This window comes from Loa loa, assembly GCF_000183805.2.
Source record: "Loa loa unplaced genomic scaffold supercont3.164, whole genome shotgun sequence".
In the NCBI taxonomy this organism is placed as follows: domain Eukaryota; kingdom Metazoa; phylum Nematoda; class Chromadorea; order Rhabditida; family Onchocercidae; genus Loa; species Loa loa.
In genome coordinates, this window is record NW_018108344.1 from 38496 (window position 1) to 60955 (window position 22460).

The window sequence follows — 22460 nt, forward strand, 5'->3', positions numbered from 1 at the left end:
ATGTATTAAAGTATCATTCATTATCGAATGATTGGGAACTCATTAAATGAATATTTTCCAGATCATGTAAAATTTTTTTGCTTTTTTTTTACCACTTTATTATTACTGATAGCAATTGAATCGCAGATAGTACCGTTGTTCGTTATGATAAAAAGATTAATCCCAATCCGAAAAAAAAAAGTAGTTCGAAGTTAGAAAAAACGATTTATTAAATAATTTTTTCACATTATTGTATTTCGTTAGGATAACAATGATTAGAATTATTTGAATGTATTTAAGCGATATTGGTGATTATTTAATGAAAAAGACGGGAAAATATCATCGATTTTGATTCAAATTTTAAATGTCTTCTAAGACAAAAATTACTTTTAAGAATCAGTAACTTATGCATTTCCGTGATTTGCAATCAGTGATTGGGAGAATTCCAGTAAGTTATATATAATATATGTAACTGAGTTCAGTACTTTACTTCATATATTATGAATGTTAGTATCAAACACATATTACTAAACTTTAATGACAACAAATTATTAATGACTACTTAAGTCGCATACAATTTTCATATAAATTCATTTGAAATACTTTATCTTTACTTTTTTTCCTTTTTTCGTTTTTATTTCACATTATGTAAATTAAATTGAATTTTCAATTTTTCTCTAAACAAAAATCTTATGCTATTTTATGAGATGCTTCTAATAGAATATTTGAACATTATTGTTGTTAATAAAAAACAGCCAAGTGGCAATGTTATTAGGAAATTTCTGAACGACGCATCATCCATAAATTACGAAAATGCTATCGTTAAAAATGTTCAGGTTATGTGAATTTTCATAATTTCATTGGTATTGTTGAATTATTTGGTTCAAAAATTTAGCACAACAAATAAGCAATATTAAATGAATTCGTATTCGCTCAATAAAATCGAATTTTTAATCTATTTCACAAGTTTTTTTATTTTTAATCTATTTCACAATTCTTAATCTATTTAATCTATTTTACAAATGGTGCAGAAAAAAAGGTTGACAAGAGTTTACAAAAGAAGACATTAATTAGTGACGGTAATTAATTACTAATATACGTTCTTTCAACATTGGCTCCATATGTGCTTTGGTTGAATCATTTGAGGTTGTCAATAACGGAATTTTTGATTACTTCGACTGACTTTTGTAATTGAATGATAGCTTCCGTAAGTGGCAAACATAAAATCCCTGTTAAACATTGATGAAACGGATGAATATTGTTCATTTTGATTTTTGTAAAAAATGGTATTCAAGGTTAATGCTGTTAAAATTTGGAAATGACCATCTTTGTCCCACCTGTACTGTTTCATTCCCGGAATTTATGAGCAAGGAAAAAAGTTAGAAAAAAAAAACTTTGATTTGGGGCAATCATGAAAGTAGCGACATAAGTAAGTGGTATCTAATCCCCTTCGATGAATGATGACAGTAATTTAAAAAGCAAGATTTTACCGCAAATTTTCAATTTACGGATCAAAGAAATAATTTCCAACAAGAAAAAAAAACAGAGATAAATAAATGAACAAATGAGCTTTAAAGTTAAGCACTACACAAATATATTCATCAAAAATACAATTGTTATATATCAATTAAAAATTCGATTCCTATTTTAAATTGTCCCGCGAAATAAGAAGTCGCCTAAATATCACTCAAATATATTCGGCATTACAATCTTAAGTGCTTCAACATACAAACATGGACAAATGGAAAAAGTCCAGAGCTATCATAATCAAATTTAACTATCGTAAATACTGAAGCATTTATAAGGAATGTCTATCTTCGGATGTAATTTCTGAATTCAGATATTCAGAAAGAAATTTTTACAAAACATTCAATCTGTATCGTTGCCAAGAAATAATATCTGAACCAAAATAACTGGCTTAATGAAAAATACTTCAATCGTACTAAATACAAAACATTAACAAACAATAAACTAAAGCATCTGCAACAATAAAACTAGAAATTTGATAAGATTTTAAATTTTAACTTTGTTTTGATAAAAAAAAATTTAGTGCTACGTGATTTTATAATACAACATCTCTATAAATTACAATTAAATAATACTCATGTTCACGACTGGCGCTCATTATTATCAAAATCAATTTCTTTATATGTATAAATGATAATAATAACCAGTGTGTATGGTAATATATCTCATGGCATGTAACGCTGTGAAAAAAAGAAAATATATCAGGCAAAGAAAATCGTTTCAATAACCTAAGGAAGTATGGCTCTTTCAGAAATTCATCAAATAAGCTGGTAATTTTTAAAATGTTGAAATATGAAACACGGGTAAAATGTTGCCGGGGGAGGACCGAGAAAAGTCTTGCTAAAAAAAATATTGCTGAGAAAGAACCGAAATATCTTCAACATCAAAGTCGAAATGTACAGTAATATTTAGTTATTATCAATTCATAGAGAATTGAATATCGTATTCGAATTTGATATGAATTTTGTAACGACTTGAACTTACTCATTTAAATTTAAATCGGATCCAAGTTTAAGTGATTATCGATATATACATCAAATTTTTGGAGAGAACATAGATACATTTGGTTCGTCTGAACAAATTCATGTAAACATGATTTAGAATACAGTGTTGAAAATTTGCAGACTGTGAAAAATATGGCAAAATACACTACTTATCATGCTTACGAGTCTTCTTCCGTTTAGCACTACTATTCGATGCCTCATCATCGTCATCATCGTCATCGCTAACTTCATTCTCATTATAATTAACATTTCGTTGAACGGATCGCCTTAACCGAATCCGAGGGTGACTGTCACCATTTGCTTGTGCAGCCGCGTGATTCTGATGTCCTTGCCGATTTCTAGTCACATATGTTCTTGCCATCGATGAATTTTGCTCACTAATGGAATATGGTGTAGAATTTGCATCGTCCTCAAATTTTTTCACTGTGGTTTGTCGACGTCGCTTCTTGCTGATTTCCACATTTTCCTGACTTCCACATGTTCGTTTTCGATGGCTGGAAATTACATTTTGAACTAAGGCATAAAATTTCGATCATGATCCAATAAAATCAACATAACGCGTTTCAATAGGATAACGAAAAGTGTGGTCTCATCAACCTCGAATTTATGATACTTTCACTTCGACATGGAGCATACAATTCCACTTTATATCAAAAACTAAAACTCATTAATCCAATCTCTTTTCAGTACAAGAAAAATTAGGCACGCACTTTTTGTTTTTCTTCGCATTGTTTGTTCTCATATTCCAACTGCAGTCGCTTAACGAATCATCGTCTTCTATTTCAGCCGTACTTCTTCCATCGCATAAAATGTCATCATCTTTACCAGTATCTTCATCACTTTCATCCGTTACTGTCACCGTACCACTAAAATACAATTTTTCTGTTAGCAATAAAAGGATTACTTGAGTAACTGATCTAAACCTGCAACATCGTAACATATCGCAACGGATGAGATAAAAAAAAGAATTGAGCATGCACACTATGTAGGAAATAGAAAATAAAAGCTTTTCTCTGACCAAAAAACATTTCTTTCTTAAGAGTTGTTAATAAAAACCATCTAGGAAAAAACTAACAAGTTGTAACGTTTCTCTCGTTTTCTCGAGCTTCTTCTCAGATTTATTAGGCTGTTTTTATTCTGCAGTCCAGATGGCCCTAGAAATAATACATAACATACAACATAAAGGATTTTAACTGAGCCAACCCAATGACATATTTCTTATTCATATGAACGCATTTTATAACAAGCGAACGATACGTTTCAATTCCCATCACTCACTATCATGAAATGATGACTGTAGTGCTATATCCAAGATCACTAAATATAGCTACCGACATTTCAACCAGATGGTATCACTGTTAACGAAAGGATAATATCGATAACCTTTTTATTAAAAAAATATTTCAAATACTAACAACTTCTGATGGCATCTAAGAAGTACTTGATCAACCCCATTAGTTATGTTAAATTAATACTGCAGATAGTACACGGAATGCTCACTTTTATTTAAAAAAAAAAATAATAAAGATAAGAAATTTAGACTCTTTCCAATTTCCAAAATCTAACCTGGTTGATCTTCCGATTGTGCATTATTACCACTTGCTTGCTGGTTTCTAAAAAAACTGAATGATTAAATGCAAAAAAATGCTCCTTAATTCCTTATTAAAATTCTAATTCTTCTTTAAAATGGCAGTATGAAAATTAACCTCGCATGATTACATTCTGTGGTATTTCTTCGTGCACGACCAGAATCCTAGAATAATCAATAGACCAATATGTTTCTTTTCCATATGAAAAACTGGGTCGGTAACGACTGTGGTGAAAAAAGGCAAAATATGCGGCGACAAACGTTATTATACTAGTGATTTTATATCCTGTCTCAAATTATGTCTCAGGGTAAAAGCCTTTTTCCATACCCACAACTAAACCATAAAGGGTAGTAAAAGTTATCAAACTCTATTGCTATTTTGCTACCATAAGTAAAAAAAAAGAAAAAACTAACCTGATTACTAGACCATGTACAAGATCCCAAATTTGAAGGATCTATAAAAAATAATACAGATTTTGCGCTGCACATTACGAAATAAAAATGTCCGCAAAAAATCAAAAATATAAATAACCTTGCTCCTGTGTAATATATATTCCATTATTCAGATTTCGATAATACCCGCGTGGCATTCTCCCAGTCCGTCCCGAACGAACAAGTGTGGTTGTACTCGTCGATGCTCCATTTTTTTGATCGTCATGTTCTTTTTCTTCGTGACGACTGAATTTCTTTTTAATGAAATTAAGGTAAAATTCGAAAACAGGAATACAAAAATGACGTCTTGAAATTACAAGAACTAATCTGGAATGCTTCAAAAGTAGTCATAAACCGCTCTTAAAAGATAAGATGTTCTGAATGAGTTTTACAAAATATGACGTTACGGCTACCTTCTTGTATTATAGACATGTGAATTCTTTGGCCGATCTCGTAAGTGGTGGCCTTCACCTTCATTTGCAGTTAAGGGTGCTTCTGACTGCCTCATACGTTGCCATTTTGCTACAACAGGTGCCATCTTGCTGTCAAATGATGCAGCACACGCTAAGCTGTCGCGAAAAACCTGAACAAAGGAAGACGTGTTAAGGAGCTGATTGTGATTTTCTCATCCATGGCATCAGTTGTTAACTATTCCTGAATTAGTTATTACCATGTATTAGAAATGATTATCATAAGACTTCGACGCAAGATTATTTCGTGAAAATAATTGGTATAGGTTATTCCACGTGTACAGCATAAATGTAGATCAATTTACAGCATTGCGTGTGATAACAAAAAGGGAAACATACTGGTTAAAGAGAACTACCAGCAATAGATTAGATTTTCCCGCATTAATAGTTTTTATATAAAAAGTCGGTCAAATATATTTCGGAATTGCGGGTAATTAAACCAGCATAGAGTTATTGATGACACTGTGCCTGAGACGCAGTCATGTCTCAGCAACATAGTAAAAAGAAGGAAAGCGAGAAAAGAAGTGATAATAGTGATCATATAAAGAATAATCATAAACTGGAAGTAGAGGCATAGAGCGACAACTAATATTTGGATTGGAAATATTCAAATATACTGAAGGCGGAACAAAAATTCTTACCGGCGAACGCTTATTATCAACAGCATTCCGGCATGCTTGCATCAAAGTTTTCACTGCATTAACAACTTCCAAAGGACTGCTGTATGCTCGTGTAATAACCTTCTCCTTCACAGTTAACAAATCATCATATGACGAAAATACATCCGCAAGCCACTGAACTATGAAATTTCCTTCATTTAATAAATATGAAAAGAAAAATGGTAAATTTCAACATAATTTTATTTGATGGTATTGTTAAAATCCTCTGGAACTGGAATGGGAATCCCCACTATCACGACACTTCCATGCGACTTTTTTTTTTTTAATGGGATGAGTATTGCAAATTTACTTCATATCCCTCATGACATCTCATTTATCTCCCGTTATTTTTACCCCAAGAATTCAGAAATAGTTCGTCTAACAAAAAAAGCTCCGTAAAGATCATGGAATTTCGTTCATTTGGATAATCATCCAAAATGCAACAAGTAGGTCAATTAAACAGAACTGAATGTCAAAATCATTTTGCTTTCTTCAAGGAGCAAATGTAATATCTAACAAAGAAAGATTGATGATAATTACAAGGAATTATCAACTCAATTTCGTTTTCAAGATAGAATAAGATTAAACTTAAAAGTTCTTCTTGCTGAATCGATCAATATATGTAGAATAAAACGGTACCCCAATTGATCTATTTCTAGTCTTCAAGAAATTTTGATTTGAATATTGCCAGATGTAATGTGTAACAAAGAAAGATTGATGATAATTGAAGGAATTCTTAACCCAACTCAGAGGTATAGGGTGTAATTGTAAAATACAGCCTATTAATACGAACAATTTCAAATGAATTATGAAAGCAACGTATGGTTTCTAGCAATGGAAAATACAGAAAAACGATGACCAAACAAAGAAGACTGGGAACAAAGAAGAGTCTTCCATTTATTCATTGTAGAACAACGATGGCAGCAAACTTCATTCCATTTGAAATACTAGTATACTGAAAGCGATGAAACACGGAGAAGAGGTGCAAGTGATGAAGAAAAGGAGTAAAGCTCGCCGAGAAAACCAATTAAAACGTACTCGGAATTTAACCTATGTATGCATGAGCAATACAGTAAATATCGTCAGGAACAATAGATGAAGCGAAATTTGTTATTCAGAAAATGTTTGATTCTGCTAATAGCAGAAAAATATTAAGTCTTGACAAGTGGCACCAACGTAAGAATTGCTTTACGCCATAGTGGAAATAAACAATTAGAAAGTGGTGGTAATAAATCTGGCATGTGTACATCACGTATAATTTTTCTAATGGCAATGAAAAACATGATGGATACCAAGTAATCGTGATATATCTAATATTGGGAAGAGTTTAAGTTTTGTACATCTGTATATTTTGTGAAGCACAGGATACTAACCTCACTACCAGAACTGATAAAATGAGTCGAAGTTCGCTCCGACATCACTTCTCGTAGCACGTCTACACATTCGGTATACCATTCAGAAGGAAGATCTATGGAAGGATTCGGTGACATAGCACTATTACGCGATCGATGTTTTACTTTCTTTGCAACAGCGGATGGCTCTTCCTTCATTTCTTCAACTGCAGCTTTGGTGCACTGCTTCAAATTATTGTATTCTTTTAATTCACTATCTTGTCCAGCTTTCAAAACACGAAATAGTTGCATCGCATCCGTGTACTGAGCATCGCTAAAATTAAATTTGCTTAGAAGTTGAAAAAAAAAGGCTGAGGTAAGAAAATAGTAAGTTGCACTAAGTCCGATATAGTTGAAACCAGTTTGTGTAACAGTAATGCAACAAAAAGATTTTTTTGCTGCGGAAAGTGAATAAATTGAGTGAATAAATTTGAGTGAATAAATAAAGAGTGAATAAATTTGAGCATCATTCTCTTTTTATCCACAATTGAGTTTGCTGTTGAAGAGCATCCGATATTAAAATTTTTGGCGTATTTATTTCTGTATGGTAAGAGTGGAATCGAGAAATTATTCCGTCATATAATTTAATGAATTGTGTGATACAATTTACTGAAGAAGAAATTACTTGAGATAACGAATGAGTGTTTCTACCAAAACTCTTGAATTTCGTACAATTTCACTGTTTGGTTGATTAAAAAGGCGTGCATTTATTGCAATATAGCGAATATCCTGCTGTAAACTCGCCAATCTTCTGAAATTTCAAAACAAATCTATCGACCGATTGATCATTCGATGTTGCTGCATCATGGTCATACCGAGATGCCGCGAACGGTTCCATATGGCTTCCCGAAAAGCTGGTTTATGGTCATTGTATCAGCCAACATTAGAATGCTTAATGTTAACTGGTCAGAAAACCTGCCAACAGTTCGAATTATTTGACCTTAACTAACCAATGCAGCAACTTTTTAACCGATGTATTGGTAAATGTATCATGGAAATATTGAAAAATAAATAGAAGCCGACAAGTTAATTAAGGTTAAAAAATTCGAACTGCCCAGTTTTCCAATTATTAATATGAGATATCCGATGCCAACGAATCAATTTAATCGTTGAACCTGTAGAATCGATTTTTGACCCGTTCGACAATCGTACTCAAATCAATTGGATAATCTACGTCCCACAAGTAATCCGGATATTCAGCCAAGTTGACAGGTGCTGCGAATGGTTTTACATGAAGATCATCTTCCATGCTTCTCACAGCATCGATGAAACGTTCCGAACATGCACTGATACCTTCTACTGCGCCCATCCAATCACTTTCATTGACTGGGTATTGGGAAAATAATACTTGGTCTTCTTCGCTTGCAATGCCTTCAAATCATTGTGAAATGAAGTAGATAGAATTATAACGGTAATAGTAGTAGTAACAGATGACAAATAAATTATGAAATTATAACAATTATCATTTCTATTTTTTTGTTTCTTACGTGCCAATAAAAAAATCAGTTGAAACTCTAAAAAATTGTACTCCATGTTTATTCATGATACTCTGATAACTCACGCTCCTCAATTACCCTTCTGATCCAATATAATAAATAATGAAATCCGAAATCGTACCCGAACGTCGATTTGGTTGCTGAGGTTGTACATCCCACGGACTCATCTTTTCATCTTCTCCAGTATCCCATCTAACTGTAAGACAATACCAATTCGATCTGGAACAATTCTACACGATGAGTTTTCTGATCCAATTTTTTAATTCTACAAAAATAAAGTTTTCTTAAAATGACCTGTTAAACCTCCCTTCAAAAATTATGTTTCTAATAACCAACTGTGAGACACTGGACAGTTAAGAAAAAAGAAAGAAACAAACCTTGGATAATTTTCTTCATCATGTACCTCTTTCTTATCAATGGTACCAGTCCACCAATGATTGTCCAAAATAATTTCAATTCGTGTGCCAGGCTGATAACGACGTGCCACTGATTCATCGTAAAGATGTCGTAATATAATGAAGTCGGGCACATTTTCCATATCATGAAATCTGCAGTGGAATATTTGAAAAAAAAAGCCAAATTCAGCTAAACAAAGAGAAAGATCGAGTTTATTGAAATAGCCAGATTTATAAGTACTCAAATAGATTGAAACGATTTATGCGAGGTACCGATTTTTATATTCACCACTTCAAACTACTACTTGTCTCCCCTCCCCTCCTCCTCCACACGCAAAAATCATTTTTAATACTGTTTTTACATAAGTAACGTGAACCAGACGTAATTGGTTCAAATAAAAAAAGTAAAATGAATTATACTTACTTCACTGAGAATATAAGTCCAGTCCGTACACCGGCTGCATTTGTCTGCGCGAGCTTCACTGCTGTTAGCCTATATGGTTTTCTCAGATATCTAATCTGAAATATATTAAAATTCCACATTAATCTTAAAAAAGTAATGCTACTCTGAGAAATGTGACGCAAGACTTCCGATAGTCGAAGTCAGTTGAAGACAATGGGATATGTTTCTAAATATTTTAATCAAGCCAAGAAGACGCTCAACAAGTATTAACCAATGGTAATCAAGTGATTAAAATTGTACTAATACTCCAACCAATGAGTGCATTGCATGGATTTGGCAGCTGATATCGTTGATTCCCGACAAGCAACTATGAATGAAATGAATCATTGCTGTAAGTAAATTTCAAGCATATGAAAACTGTACTAAATCCTGAATCTAAAAGGGAAAAATATTCAACCTCCTCAACGATGCAAAATTCTTCGGCATTTAGTTGAGCCAACGGTTTCAGCCTATGAGTAACGTGATACAAACCTCTTGTTTCTACGGCATGCAAGTAAAATTCGTGTCCTAAAAAAAATTATTTTCCATTCTTCTTAAATATGAATAAATGAAAAAAAGCTGTTCAGAAGAAAAAGACAAATTTTTTGCAATACTTCTTATTCCTAACCTAGTAAAAAGCAGACGGCTGGCATTGCATCGAACCTTTTAAAGTTGATGCTTTTTTGTGTTTAGTGTGGATCAATGCTACCAACAATGTTGTACTACGTTAAATGCCGAAGAAGGAAGTGTCCCACTGAGACAACGCTCATTCAAGTTCGGGTCAATATCAACTGAACCGTACATATACGCAGGTTTACGGCTACAAGACTTCACAAAAAAATTTGCTTGCATCTTGAGCATATTAAGTAACAACAATATAAAAAAAGACTAGGCTGATCACGTAGTAAGCACGAATGCAATGACTGAAGTCAAATGGATGATTAAAAATACCGATTAAAAATCGGTACATCCGTACCTCGTGGAAAACACTGGAGGAAGCAAACTTTTATTTCTATGTGCATATGTAAGCCGATCAATGTCATTTTCAAATGATTTAACAAAATCATAAAACTCCATTTGTTCAGTTGATAAGCAAACCTACCTTGCCTGAAGTAAACCACTTCATCTCCGATTTGTGCAACATACGGAAAGCGAAGCGGTTGTGTTAGACGCATCCATCGTGGGAAATCTGCGTCAGCGTCATAATTATCTAAAGAGGCAGGCGATGCGTCTTGTTCAGAGGGTGAATGTGGTGTAGAAATACCCGACATACTATCAACCGATGAATGTAAAACTGCAGTTGCAGAAAGCGACGATCTGACATTTGATGGTCCCGGTTCGGTATCCATATAATACAATTTTGAAGCTGAAGAGGATGGTTCACATTTTTTATCAATTGTATTATCATCAGCTGACGGCGCATCTTCGGCTTCATCTGAAATCAATTTTAAAAAATGGAAAAAAAAGATAAAAAAGGGAGTACCCACATAGATGGCAATAGAATTATCCAGGGATTAATCATCTAGCAACAAAATGATTATCAACAATGTTCATTAGAGCTATACCCGATAATATAATTCGTCGACGTCTCCTTCGTGTTGAAGTTCTAATAGGTGACGTAGTATCTGAAGTAACAATACCACCGTCCTGCTCTACTTCGATTCTTCTTCGGCGCCGGCTCTGCAAAAAAGCGATAAATGATTAACCACAGAGGAAAATGATTCCAAAAATATGTTTTGAGAAAAATAGTCCCTCGACATAATGAATCCTATAAATTTAAATAGACTTGCCACTAAGGGTGGCTGTTAATTTGAACAATATTATTTACTTTGCAGACATGCTACTGTGCAAGCTAGGATGCAGTGTAATTCATGAGAAAATATTTACATTAAATCAAAAAAAGATTCATTGCAGTTGCACAAAATAAAAACTGCACCACTTCAAAAGAATAACTTCTGTTTTCAACTATCTGTCGGTTCAGGGAATATTTATTTATAAAGTCTTCCTGTCACATAGAATCCAAAACATTGAATTATATGCTATATTCAATAAAAGACACCGGAAAGTTCATTTTTATTGCTTCATCCTCCCTACATAATCCTTACTAATGGATAGTTGGATAGTTCAGACTAGACTTATCACTGACTGCAATATATACAACTCACAGCACTTCTCCGGGTGTTAATGACGTAGTCACTATCGCTGGAATCATCAGAAGTCGCAGTATTTTCACTTGAAATTTCGTCATCAGTTGCCGAAGTAGAGATGAATGATGAATCGGCAGTGGATGCTTCTGTTACATCATCATCAATTTCGGTCTCATCCGCTAGTTGCTGATTTCGAAGTCTTCGCTGTCGCTGCGGAAAACATTCTGACCAACGAACTCCTACAAAATTTCGGTCGCTGTTCTTGCATAAACAATATGCATTAACAAGCAGAATATTAAAAGATAGTAAAAATGGAAGATAGTAGACGAAGTTTTTCCTTTTGGGTTGCACGTTTTCTTAATACCAAACTACTCTTGGAATCCAATTCTCTTGTAGGAAAAACTGGAAAGTACGATTATTTCTTTCTTATATTTAAGGTACAACTGATACATTTAATTAAAATAATTTCACCAGTTTGCACAAAATTTTGAAACTTACCCGCTCGCCTTCTTCGGGAAACTGTATTTATCACATTAATTTTCTGAAACAAAAATTTCACTAAGAGTCCCACATAAAACTGAGATCCCACAGTTTACTTCTTTAATCTACAGAATATCGAAAAAGGCAAGAAATGATTAAGATATGCTTTTGCAGTATGAAAAGAAAAAAAAGTACTCGTTCAATGACTGAAATAGCACGCGGGCGCGTTCGGTTCGTTTCACGTAACATTATATCCTCTTCTTGTTCCCTTAATTCAGTCAAATACATATTTTTTATCTCAACTGTTGATTTCGGCAACATACAAACCATTTGACGCGATAACCATGGCGGATTTTGCGGAATCAAGCTATCATCCTGAAACCATAGTGGGGTTATTTGATAAATCATTTAATCCAGTCTATCAGAGGACTGAAGAGCACTGAGTTATGCATGAAACGAACGTTGAAAGGGCTGTCAGTGGTTAACTAAACAAAGATGAAGATGGTGCCATTATAATGGCAGCAAGAAGGATGAAAGAAATCTCAGGTAACTATTTCAGTTACTTAAGTAAACAAGTTATTCTCGTACAAAACTTCGCTCACTACAAAATAAAGAATTGTGAAAAATTACGCGCAGCAATAGATCACGTCCAGGTACTACTGCCTGTATATCATCGTCGTAGTCAACGCCATCTGCATCAACCAGTCTTGGTGGACCCATAAGATGAGGTGCAATTTCCGTTTCTTCATCCACGAAGTAATTATTCTCATCCAGTATAAGTGGCCTTAATTTGCTTAGTTTGAAGAAACTCCTACGTGATACTATATCTGTTGCTGATTAAGCCACAAAAAAAGAAAGAAAAACTCGCTATACTGCAGAAATTAACCCTGTTTAATTCAAATCCTATTTGGAATTTTACATGAAGTGTCAATTCAGTTAATATCACTCATCAACTGACCCTAAACCTCCTTCTTATTTCGAAAAAGTGCAGCTTTGCATCTGAAGTCTCACGAAAGCTTAAAATTTACTCTTTCCTCTTTCTAAAAGCACTTACATATAATCAGTATGGAAAAACTGTTCTTTTGGGGTGGTCTTAGCCATTTGATTTGTTCCAACACCGAGTATGGAAAGATGTCCATGCGAATCGACAGCTCCAACCAAAGTACCATCAGGCGAAATTGCAAAGTCGAAAACAGCTCCATACCCAGATCCTTCGATGAGATTCTGATGCCGTTTAACCAAAGTGCCGGTATAAACATTCCAAACCTATTTAAATATAAGTCCAAACCTCAAATTCCTATAAAATTCTCTTTATTTTTTACAAATTAGATGTGTAAGTAGTTTTCAGTTACTGTGAATGGTGCAAATAATCTACGACATTTAAACTTTACAATTCCCCCATGTAAATCAATAATTTAAATCATACCATCAGGAAGCCATCATGACCACCGCTCAGAACGTAATCCTCAAATATAGGATGTGAATGCAGAACGTAAGCATCCTCCTTGTGTCCTATCAGTTGACGTAATTCACTGCCGGATACTGAGGACCACACCCGTAAAACGAAGTCGGAGCCAGCGGTAACAATAAAATCATCTCTCAATGACCAACATAACATTGTTACCTTGTATGTGTTACGCGAATTTGAAACCTTTTCATCTCTGAAACATATTTTAAATTATTTTAGCAGATAACAAATGTAGCAAAAAATTATTGACCCACGAAACAAACCCCTCTCTCTCCCCTTCCCCCCCCCCTCCCTAATTTACTTCTCTCCTTAGAAGTCAGAGAAGAATGTGAAATTGGAAAGTCTGTAAAATCTGCGATTTTAAAGCCACCTTTCCGAAAATTTGGTCTTTGTCGCACAAAACTTCCGCAATATATGAAAAAAAAAGGTTGGAAAAAATTCTTTCCTTATACCTATCTAAAAGTTGGCAACAATTGAATAACCATTATTCCATTAGGCTGCATGAGTTTCCGTGATTAAGCATCAGTCTGCATGATTTCCTATTTTATGGTTGGGAAACTATATCAATCAATTTTACGGAAAACATTCTGGAAACTACACCTTAGTTTAGGATGCAAGACAAGTGGAATCCAATCATTAAATTCAAATTTCCATATTTTAGCAACACCATCTCGACTACCACTAGCAAAACGTAATCCGCTGTGTGCCCATACCAAACTGTCAACTCGATCCTGAAAAAAGCAACAAGCATAGAAAAGATATAAAAATATCCGATGTGCTTGCAAATCTCAACAGAATTAAATCATATTGGTAAATGAATTTTAATTCAAATTCAGACCCCGAGAGCAATCTTCGAATATGAAGTCGCCTTTTATTCCTAATATCATGAAATTAATTTTAAGTAAAAGTTTGGATGTAGAAAAAAGAAATCACGTACTGTATGTGCTTCAATATCGCTAACTTTAATAACACTGTCACGAGTGATCTTATAAATCCTGAGATTGTGGTGTGTATCCCCAAAAATTACCAAGCTACCACCGGGGCTATGACATGAACTCACAATACGAGCACCTGATGATGTACGTTCATAGAATCGTGTCGGCACTTCTCTGAAAAAGCAAACAGTGAATCTTGAATCCTACAATGAAAGAAAAAAACATTAACATTTCAGGCAACACGGAATTAGGTGTAAAAAACATACTCAAATTCATGATCCAAAGAGTTGTAGCGATAAAAATTCACAAGACAATCACCACCAGCCGAAACCAAATAACGTGTTATACCATCGACAAATGGTAGGAAAGCAATCAGCGTCACCATTGCCGAATGGCTGCGATAAAAAGCCAAGGGTGCAGCTGTTTGCAAGCACCAAACTCTGAAATTGAAAAAAAAATTTAATCAATAATACCAGAGAGAAATGTGTCCAATATTCGAATCAATAAGGAAGCCTTAGTATGATTAGATTTGGAGTTCACTGGTTTTGGAGTTCAAACAAATAAATACCAGAAGCTACAACCAGAAAATCTGACAGAGAAAGTGCAACCAGAAAATCTGACAGGCATTGCAAAAGAAAGATTAGTACTCTTCTCTTGTAGTATCGTTATCTTATATAGTACTGTAGTCTAGCAATTGTATCATCCTACTTGTTTTTTCCCCTATTTTTTCTGTAGACAATACCTCACTGATTTCTACATTCTAAGCGAGGAAACCTCGATTCCGAACAACAGTGCAAAATATTTATGGATACATCAAATGATCGCACCAATCATTAATGTAACTGGTATTACACGGTAATAAAAGAAGTGAAAATTGACAGCCGATAAAATCAGTTCTAGTTGAGAAATAGAGATTAAACCCCTAAAAATTTCAACTACGTTTCCAGTTCTTAAAATTTTTGTGTAATTCATATGTTTCGATCGGTACCTTCATTTTTTCAAAGTCTCCGTTGCAGTTTGTCAGCACTCTGTTTTCTCTATAATTTCTGCTCATGAAAACATGGTCTGGAAAATACTTTTCAAGCCAGTAATCGTATTTCTTGCAGAAGGAATTTTTCTATATTTATCATGCTCTGCTACAATGCATTTCCCATCCAGTATTCAAAAGAACAAAAGTCACAGTAGCAACAACGTAATAACGATAACAAAAAATGATAAGGTGGCACAACTTGAGAAACATGAATAATTTTAATACTGGCAGAACAGGGAGAAATGGTTAGAGATAATAAAATCGTACCTTTTGGGTTGGTATTAAATGGCTCATCTAGTACACATGCTGCTAAGAAGTGCTATTACTAGTATTATCATTACTGTTACTAGTGCCTTCATTACCACTGCCATTATTATCATTGCTGTCACAACAATCTATATTATGCTCACTATAATTACTACCGTAAAATTATTGTCATCATCACATTACTCTTCTTATCATTATTAAAGACTATTTTAGACAATATAATTGGTAGATATGTTTATAAAGTATAAATTACCTTATTGTTTTATCCACGGAACCAGTACCTAACAACGTGTTATCCTCTGAGACTGACATATCTGAAATTTCAGCTGAATGTCCTCGCAACGTGAAACGCAACAAACCTGTTCGTACATTCCATATTTTAACAAGATTGTCATCAGCACCCTAAAAAAAAAAAATAGATGCAGCCCTGAAAATAACCAGATTTCCCCCGCGACAAATCAGGTTAATCTTTCAATACTGACATGATTCATGCTATTCTTAGATGCTTATGAACCCCGAAAAAAATTCTTTCGAAATATCACAATATTATTCAAGGAATATCATCTGCAACTGGTCGTTTACTACCCTCAGTAAACCAATTATAAATCGTACTTTGCTACATATGTTCGAAATTTACAAGTATATGTTTCTCGGTCTCGAGAAAATTACAGAAAAGTACTTCGAAACAAAAGTCGAAGTCGAAGTAGTGGGTAAATTTAAATTCATTCGGATATCACACGAACGAATTCAGAAAGAGAATTTCAAATAGAAAATACATCACCGTAATGACATAAGAGCCAGATTTATCGAACGCAACGCAAAAAACCGATGACAGATGACCAAGAATGCGATAATGTAATTCGAAGTTATTTATTGAACTCTGAAAATTTTCTTTTCTTGCATCGCAAAAGTGGATGCTAAACCTGGTAGGCGAAATCACTAACAAATATTTATAATATTTATTGATATTAAGACTACCATATATTTCGTGCTATTAAATCATGCGATTCCATGATCTATTAATATAGGAGTCTTAATTTTTTTTGTTTATTTGCTATTTCCTAGGTTCGTCTAATCATCACCTCAGTTGCTCAGATATATTAAAGAAACTAAATTCCATAAATTTCTTCATATCATGGCAGTTACATCTAGCTTATTATTTGAATCTGTACGGCAATTATGCACAAAAAGTTTCCATAACTGTGAAAAAAGCAGAATTAGCAAATGTACATGAAAAGAAATTATGACGTCATGCTCAACACTTCCAATTACACCATTTGTGAGTAAACAAACAGTAAACATCTAAGCACATTTTAAAAAAAAGAAAAAAAAAGACTTCACAAACTCATAACAGGAGGTTTCTTTATGCATTCAAGACATCCTTCACCAAAGATTTAAAGATTAAGGTTTGAAGTTGTAGAAAAATTTCAAACAGAAGAAAAAATAACTACAAATTTCCACATACCTTGTGCAACAGATATTTCGGTGTTATTGATCTACCCAGTTCACGTGCAATCCGTGATCGTATTGGATTCAGTTTTTTTAGCACACTGATATTCGAACGTCCTAAGGCAACCCGTAATGTTGGCTTCCTTATCAAATCCCCTGAAGCATGAAAGGAATTGTTTCGCCGCATCAATCAGTAAAACTAGCAGGTTAATATGCAGTAACAGTAGCAAATAGAAACGAGCAGTAAAAAGAGAACCTGATTTCCGGTCTAAAGCATATGATTTATTCATATATATCCTTAGAGGTAGATTTCGTAAGGGAATCGGAACTGCAAGGGCGATTAGAGAACCAAGACGCTCGATTAAGGAAACCAGTGAAATATTTAACGGCACAACGGATCTTTCCTTAAAAAAGTTAATTCTAGGAAAATGATTATTGAAACAGTACAAACTCTAAAGAAGAAAATATTTGTGCGGTTTAAACCTTCCACATAATTAGTACATCACAACACTTCATCCTGAATTTATCGTTGTCAAATCGTGCGATTTATTTTAAATAAATTTTTAAAAAAGAAAAAGAACAGAATAAATATTGACGTCCAATAAATAAGCTTACGAAATCTTCGAAAGAACGTTGATGAGCTTCGCCTTTATAATCATATCGTACAGGCAGTAACTGAAAAATAGCAATATAAAGCAAATTAAGTAGAAACAACAGAAGAAGTTTAAAGAATGAAAGAAAGCTGGCAAAAATTCCCATGTCTCTAAAAAAAGAAAGGTAGAAAATGCTGATCTTCCGACGTATTGCTCTCGAAAGAGCGGAATGATGAAAGAATCCGAAAAAAAAAAACGTGACATGCTCCAGTAAGTTACTATGGTGGTTATTATCCTTTGTTTTTATCCTGCAACGGATTTGTTGTCATCGGTATTTACGGCAACAACTTTTCAGAGTTCAATAAAATAAATCGAGTGGTCGGTTGGAAACAATAGATAGTAAGCGGTAGCTACCTAAGTGCTATCGATAAGGCGAGAAATATGCTCCGATGATCAAATAAAACTCACAGGAATTTCATAGCAAGAAAGCTTTTTGATAGAATTTCGACTGATGAGAACCTTGACATACATATTTGGATAATCGAATATTTTGACTATATAGATTTCTATTATAAAACTGCAAGAACTTTAACCATTCTACCCGACAAAGTATCAAATACTTTGGCCAACGTTGTCAAATATTTTGATTAGAAAGTTGTTAGAAAACAACTAAAAACCTGATTTTTTCTATTTCGTTCTTCAACGTTTTTGCTGCTTCCTGACATGGGCCTTGAGAGAGATAGCGTTGAATCGCCACAAGTAATTCTGAAATTTTATAAAATTTTATAAGTACTGATACTGAATAAGTAAAGCTTTCTTGCATAATTAAGTTTTCAGCTTTTCTTTCACAGAATTTTAGAAATTTTACGATCAAATATCATAATTTGAGCAACTGATGAAAATGAATAGATTAAAAAAACATGCTATGTTCCAGCTTCTAAGCTATGCTATTAATAAAACTACTACCTACGCCTGAAACTGTTCTCATGCTTTCTGTAGTACAGGTCACACTGTCACAAGCATCTGACATGTTGACAGCAATATTGCCAAAGTTTTGCACATTTTAGACTTTAACTATATTGAGTGAACAACGTAAGTAAAATTAGGCAAGTAACTTACCATTATGTGTCACGGCATCAAATTTTGACATCATGTCATAACCTCATCGCGAGTTCTTATATACAATAGATAAAAAGCCTGTAAATTGATGGGTTATAGTGGAAACAGATATTTTGTTGATTTTAAATCGACGCAACTCACGCTTGCTTTCGATTTGAAAAATAACAGAATAATTTGCAATTATTTGTCCTTTTCTACTCCTCAACTTTCTCGTATCTGATTTAGATCACAAAAATCAGCGGAAATGGTGTTAATTAGTTCTAGATAATATGGCAGCAACATCAAATGCCCTATCATACTTTTCTGCACTACAGAACTTTCTATTAATCTGAAACATATAAGATAGTAATGAAATATAAAATGAGACCCAAGATCCAAGCTGCATTCCTACTTATTAAAGGATTTTCAAGAACGAAGTCGGGCACGGAACTGTCATTTACTTAAAAATATCTCATCCTTATGAAATAACACTGTTATTACGACAACTGCGCTGACAGAAGGCAACTTATAATCATACAGTTATCAGTTTTCTTTTACACTCGAAAAAAGGATAAAACAATTGCCACTAAACGATCAAATCAAAAAAAGAAGGCAAGATTTGACAAATACATTCGAAATTCTTTTCCCATTCAAAGTAAAATTAGCGCAGATGCTACGAAAACTAGAATGAAAAAAAGAATTAGCAAATGTATGGACATTATATTTATATTCATTTACTAATTTTTTATTCATTTATTCAACTACTTATTTTTTCGTTGATTCATTTATTTACTTATTTATTTACAGTGTCGCTAAATACATTACCGATTGTAACGACCTCACTGAGAAAAAATCAAAAGCGCCAAATACTCATTCAAAGCTATCTTTATTTTAAATAGTAATTAAAATGAAACTTAAAAACCAAATTAAAACTGGTAACCGAAGCGAAGAAACAATCCATTACAACTAAACAAATATTCTATTTGTAGCATAGCAACAAACCAATTTGTACGCATAATTTTTCTCAAAACAAAAGCGAACAAGTACTTCCGCTCTTATGGCTTTCTCCAGCAAGCAACAAAATTTTTTCGAAGATTCTGGAAAAAAACCAGCAATTTCATAAGCTTGCTATTGTAACACATTTACTTGTTCTGATAAAAAATCATTTTTCTATCACTGACAAAAAAGAAAAGTACCACACGAAAAACAATTAATCTGCTACACAACATTGTCAACATAAATGTCGAACATAATTAGAAAATATATTACTTTAATTTAGTACTCATGAAATTCCGCAAGATCCTAATTATAACATGACAAACAAGAGTGTTCTTTTGAAATAATTAAAATTAAAAGTAGAGATGGCATAAGGGCAAAAGAAAATAGCAGAAGATAGCAGCACTCCGTAAACTTGACGAAGACAACAAACACACAAACCCATATCTAACCTCGACTATCAAAACGCAAATGCACACTCTACCCATGCATAGATCTAAGTTACAAACCGCACATCGCGGATATAACATTCGATAAATATATCTTAAACCTTTTTCAAATAAAATGAAAGTGGCGAAGATGCTACCTCCAGTAGGTTAACTTATACAAACAACCAGGAATTCCAGAAGAGATTCGTTGGAATATTCAAACATCAGACTTCGTATAAAAACATTAGAAGTTTGGTGAAGTTATAGTGAAATCAGAAATAATAATGTACAAAACAAAAACGATGCTATTAGTAGTTTGAATATTGCAACCAATTGGATTCCATTCCTTTCCAAGCGAAAAAAAGTCAAAAATTGATCTCATGTGATGAAATTAAATTACGATCAAATATTAACAATAAATATGAGAAGTTGGGCTGTTGAATTTGGAAATCATAGAAAATTCGAAAAAACGAAATCCTAATACGTGGCACCCTCTGGAGGCTGTGGTAACTTCATATTCTCTTTTGCAGTCATCATTGTCTTTCGTATATCTTCAAGAATCGTTTTGATATAAAATGTGTTATTCCACTGACGGAGAACGGGCACACATCGCCTATCCACCTGTGATTAAGTACTTTTAAACTTGAGTAATTTGTTCACAATATTTTTGAAATCATTTCTGTTGACAGTGCTTTAAACAAAAACAAAAAGTAACACTGCGTAAAAAGACAGAATACGTTAGCAAGAAATCCGGAAGCACAATCTTTAAAAAGAGTGGAAAGGAAGGAGATTTACGATTACGGATATCAACTTATCTAAGGGTAATTGTACAGTTTTAAAAGCAATTTCAAAGTTGTATTTAAATTTTTGGAAGTTTAGAAATTCACCATCCCTTGTTTCTTTTTTTCTTAACTTCAGCTTTGTGCTTTGCATAAATACAAAATTCAACAACTTAGCAAAGTTAAGTTAACCAACTACCATGCCATTAACTTGATTCACGCCGTTCAAGTTGATTTTTGTCGTAAACCGCACAGTTGGTGCTTCTTTTGGATAGTTTTGACCACATTCTATGCGTAAATTATATATTCTGGATTCGAATGGAGTCTAAATTAAAGTTGACAGTTTAATCAACTGATAAATTAAGCAAAATGCTCGGATAGCTAGATTAAACTATTAATCATTGATTAGACACACTAATTCTTAATTCTTTTGGAAAATTCTCAACTACGGCCCTAACAACGTACAATCTTATCCAATAAAAGTATTGCATCGAATGAGTGAAAAAATCCGACACAATCTTCTATGTGTCTTTTACGGTTCATTTTTAACCATTTGACCGTTTGAAGCAATTACAGAGGTAACAACAAAAAAACAATAATTTTCATTAAAATTTCTTCCAGATAAAATCACCATACAAAACGTAAAATTAAAAAAGGAAAAAAAAGCCAACTCTTGGAGGGCCAATAATCATCCCTGTCCAACGTGTTAACGTCATATCATCATCATCTTCAAGTCCCCATGATATATTGCCATCACCTTTGCCTTTCTGTCCATCTTCAAGTTCTTCCAGTAAACGAAAATTTCGTGGAACATCTACTGAAAAGGTTTTTTTTCTTTTTTTTTTAATTTAAAACCTTTCTTTTTAACCATTGAAATTTATATTTTCCTTAAAAAATATCGACTTTTATAACGCATTAAAGAAAAAAAGTGATTTGAAAGTATTCAAACATAATGAGATGGTATACGCTCAAGCATTTCTAGATGATACTACGTAGAAAGACTACTGCTCCAAGATCCCAAATTATCCAAGACAAAAAAGAGGACCGAAAAAGATGTGCAACAGAATGCTTTAATAGCCGGTAAAATGACTTTTACTTATACTTAAATATCACCAAGCCATTTGAAGAAATAATCTTCCTTCATTATTAATTTTAATTAATACTTTACATTCACGTAAAAACATAGCATGTTTGTGTAACATAGTAAGCACTGAAGCATTGTATAATTTTACAATCCTCCAGCTTAAAATCAACCCATGATAAAGAAAATGTGAATTCTTCTTAAAAGGACTATTTTAGTATATGGGATAGACACTGAGGATTAACAAGCAATGTGAAAATTAGTAATCACAAAAAGTAGATTAAAACTAACCCATGACGATATCCTGAGCTGACAATTCTGCACGC

At 33.4% G+C, this 22460-nt stretch overlaps 2 protein-coding genes across 2 annotated transcripts in view; both read right to left on the minus strand.

Moving 5' to 3' along the window:
- Window positions 1–2506: 2506 nt before the first annotated feature.
- Window positions 2507–18955, minus strand: LOAG_04870 (hypothetical protein). Its single transcript, XM_020446701.1, has 34 exons — window positions 18872–18955; window positions 18430–18517; window positions 17775–17834; window positions 17416–17563; window positions 17176–17315; window positions 16492–16590; window positions 15964–16112; window positions 14680–14853; window positions 14416–14587; window positions 14079–14209; window positions 13437–13671; window positions 13065–13276; window positions 12641–12794; window positions 12206–12385; window positions 12029–12071; window positions 11549–11769; window positions 10949–11063; window positions 10486–10818; window positions 9802–9911; window positions 9366–9460; window positions 8924–9094; window positions 8668–8765; window positions 8166–8421; window positions 7676–7801; window positions 7033–7324; window positions 5642–5794; window positions 4944–5113; window positions 4631–4776; window positions 4513–4553; window positions 4217–4263; window positions 4077–4123; window positions 3586–3664; window positions 3221–3376; window positions 2507–3004 (listed from the first exon to the last, which is right to left on the minus strand). The coding sequence occupies exons 2-34, from the start codon at window positions 18475–18477 to the stop codon at window positions 2656–2658; spliced, it is 4950 nt and encodes a 1649-aa protein (XP_020302990.1). The 5' UTR covers window positions 18478–18517; window positions 18872–18955; the 3' UTR covers window positions 2507–2655.
- A 1090-nt stretch (window positions 18956–20045) lies between these two features.
- The window catches only part of LOAG_04871 (hypothetical protein), a gene marked incomplete at its 5' end in the record, with an annotated part of 3374 nt that continues 959 nt past the window's right edge, over window positions 20046–22460 (minus strand). Inside the window, 3 exons of the mRNA XM_020446702.1 lie at window positions 20046–20895; window positions 21253–21378; window positions 21725–21870. Coding sequence (XP_020302991.1) covers window positions 20752–20895; window positions 21253–21378; window positions 21725–21870 — 416 coding nt within the window. The 3' untranslated portion in view covers window positions 20046–20751. The remainder of the gene's footprint in view (window positions 20896–21252; window positions 21379–21724; window positions 21871–22460) is intronic.

Coding starts and splice junctions, on each gene's coding strand:
- LOAG_04870 (XM_020446701.1), bottom strand. CDS start 18,477: ATGTCAGGAAGCAGCAAAAACGTTGAAGAACGAAATAGAAAAAATCAG. Junction 7,325..7,675: donor ACACTCATTCGTTATCTCAA/GTAATTTCTTCT, acceptor ATTTAATTTTAG/CGATGCTCAGTACACGGATG. Junction 4,264..4,512: donor GTACATGGTCTAGTAATCAG/GTTAGTTTTTTC, acceptor TGATTATTCTAG/GATTCTGGTCGTGCACGAAG.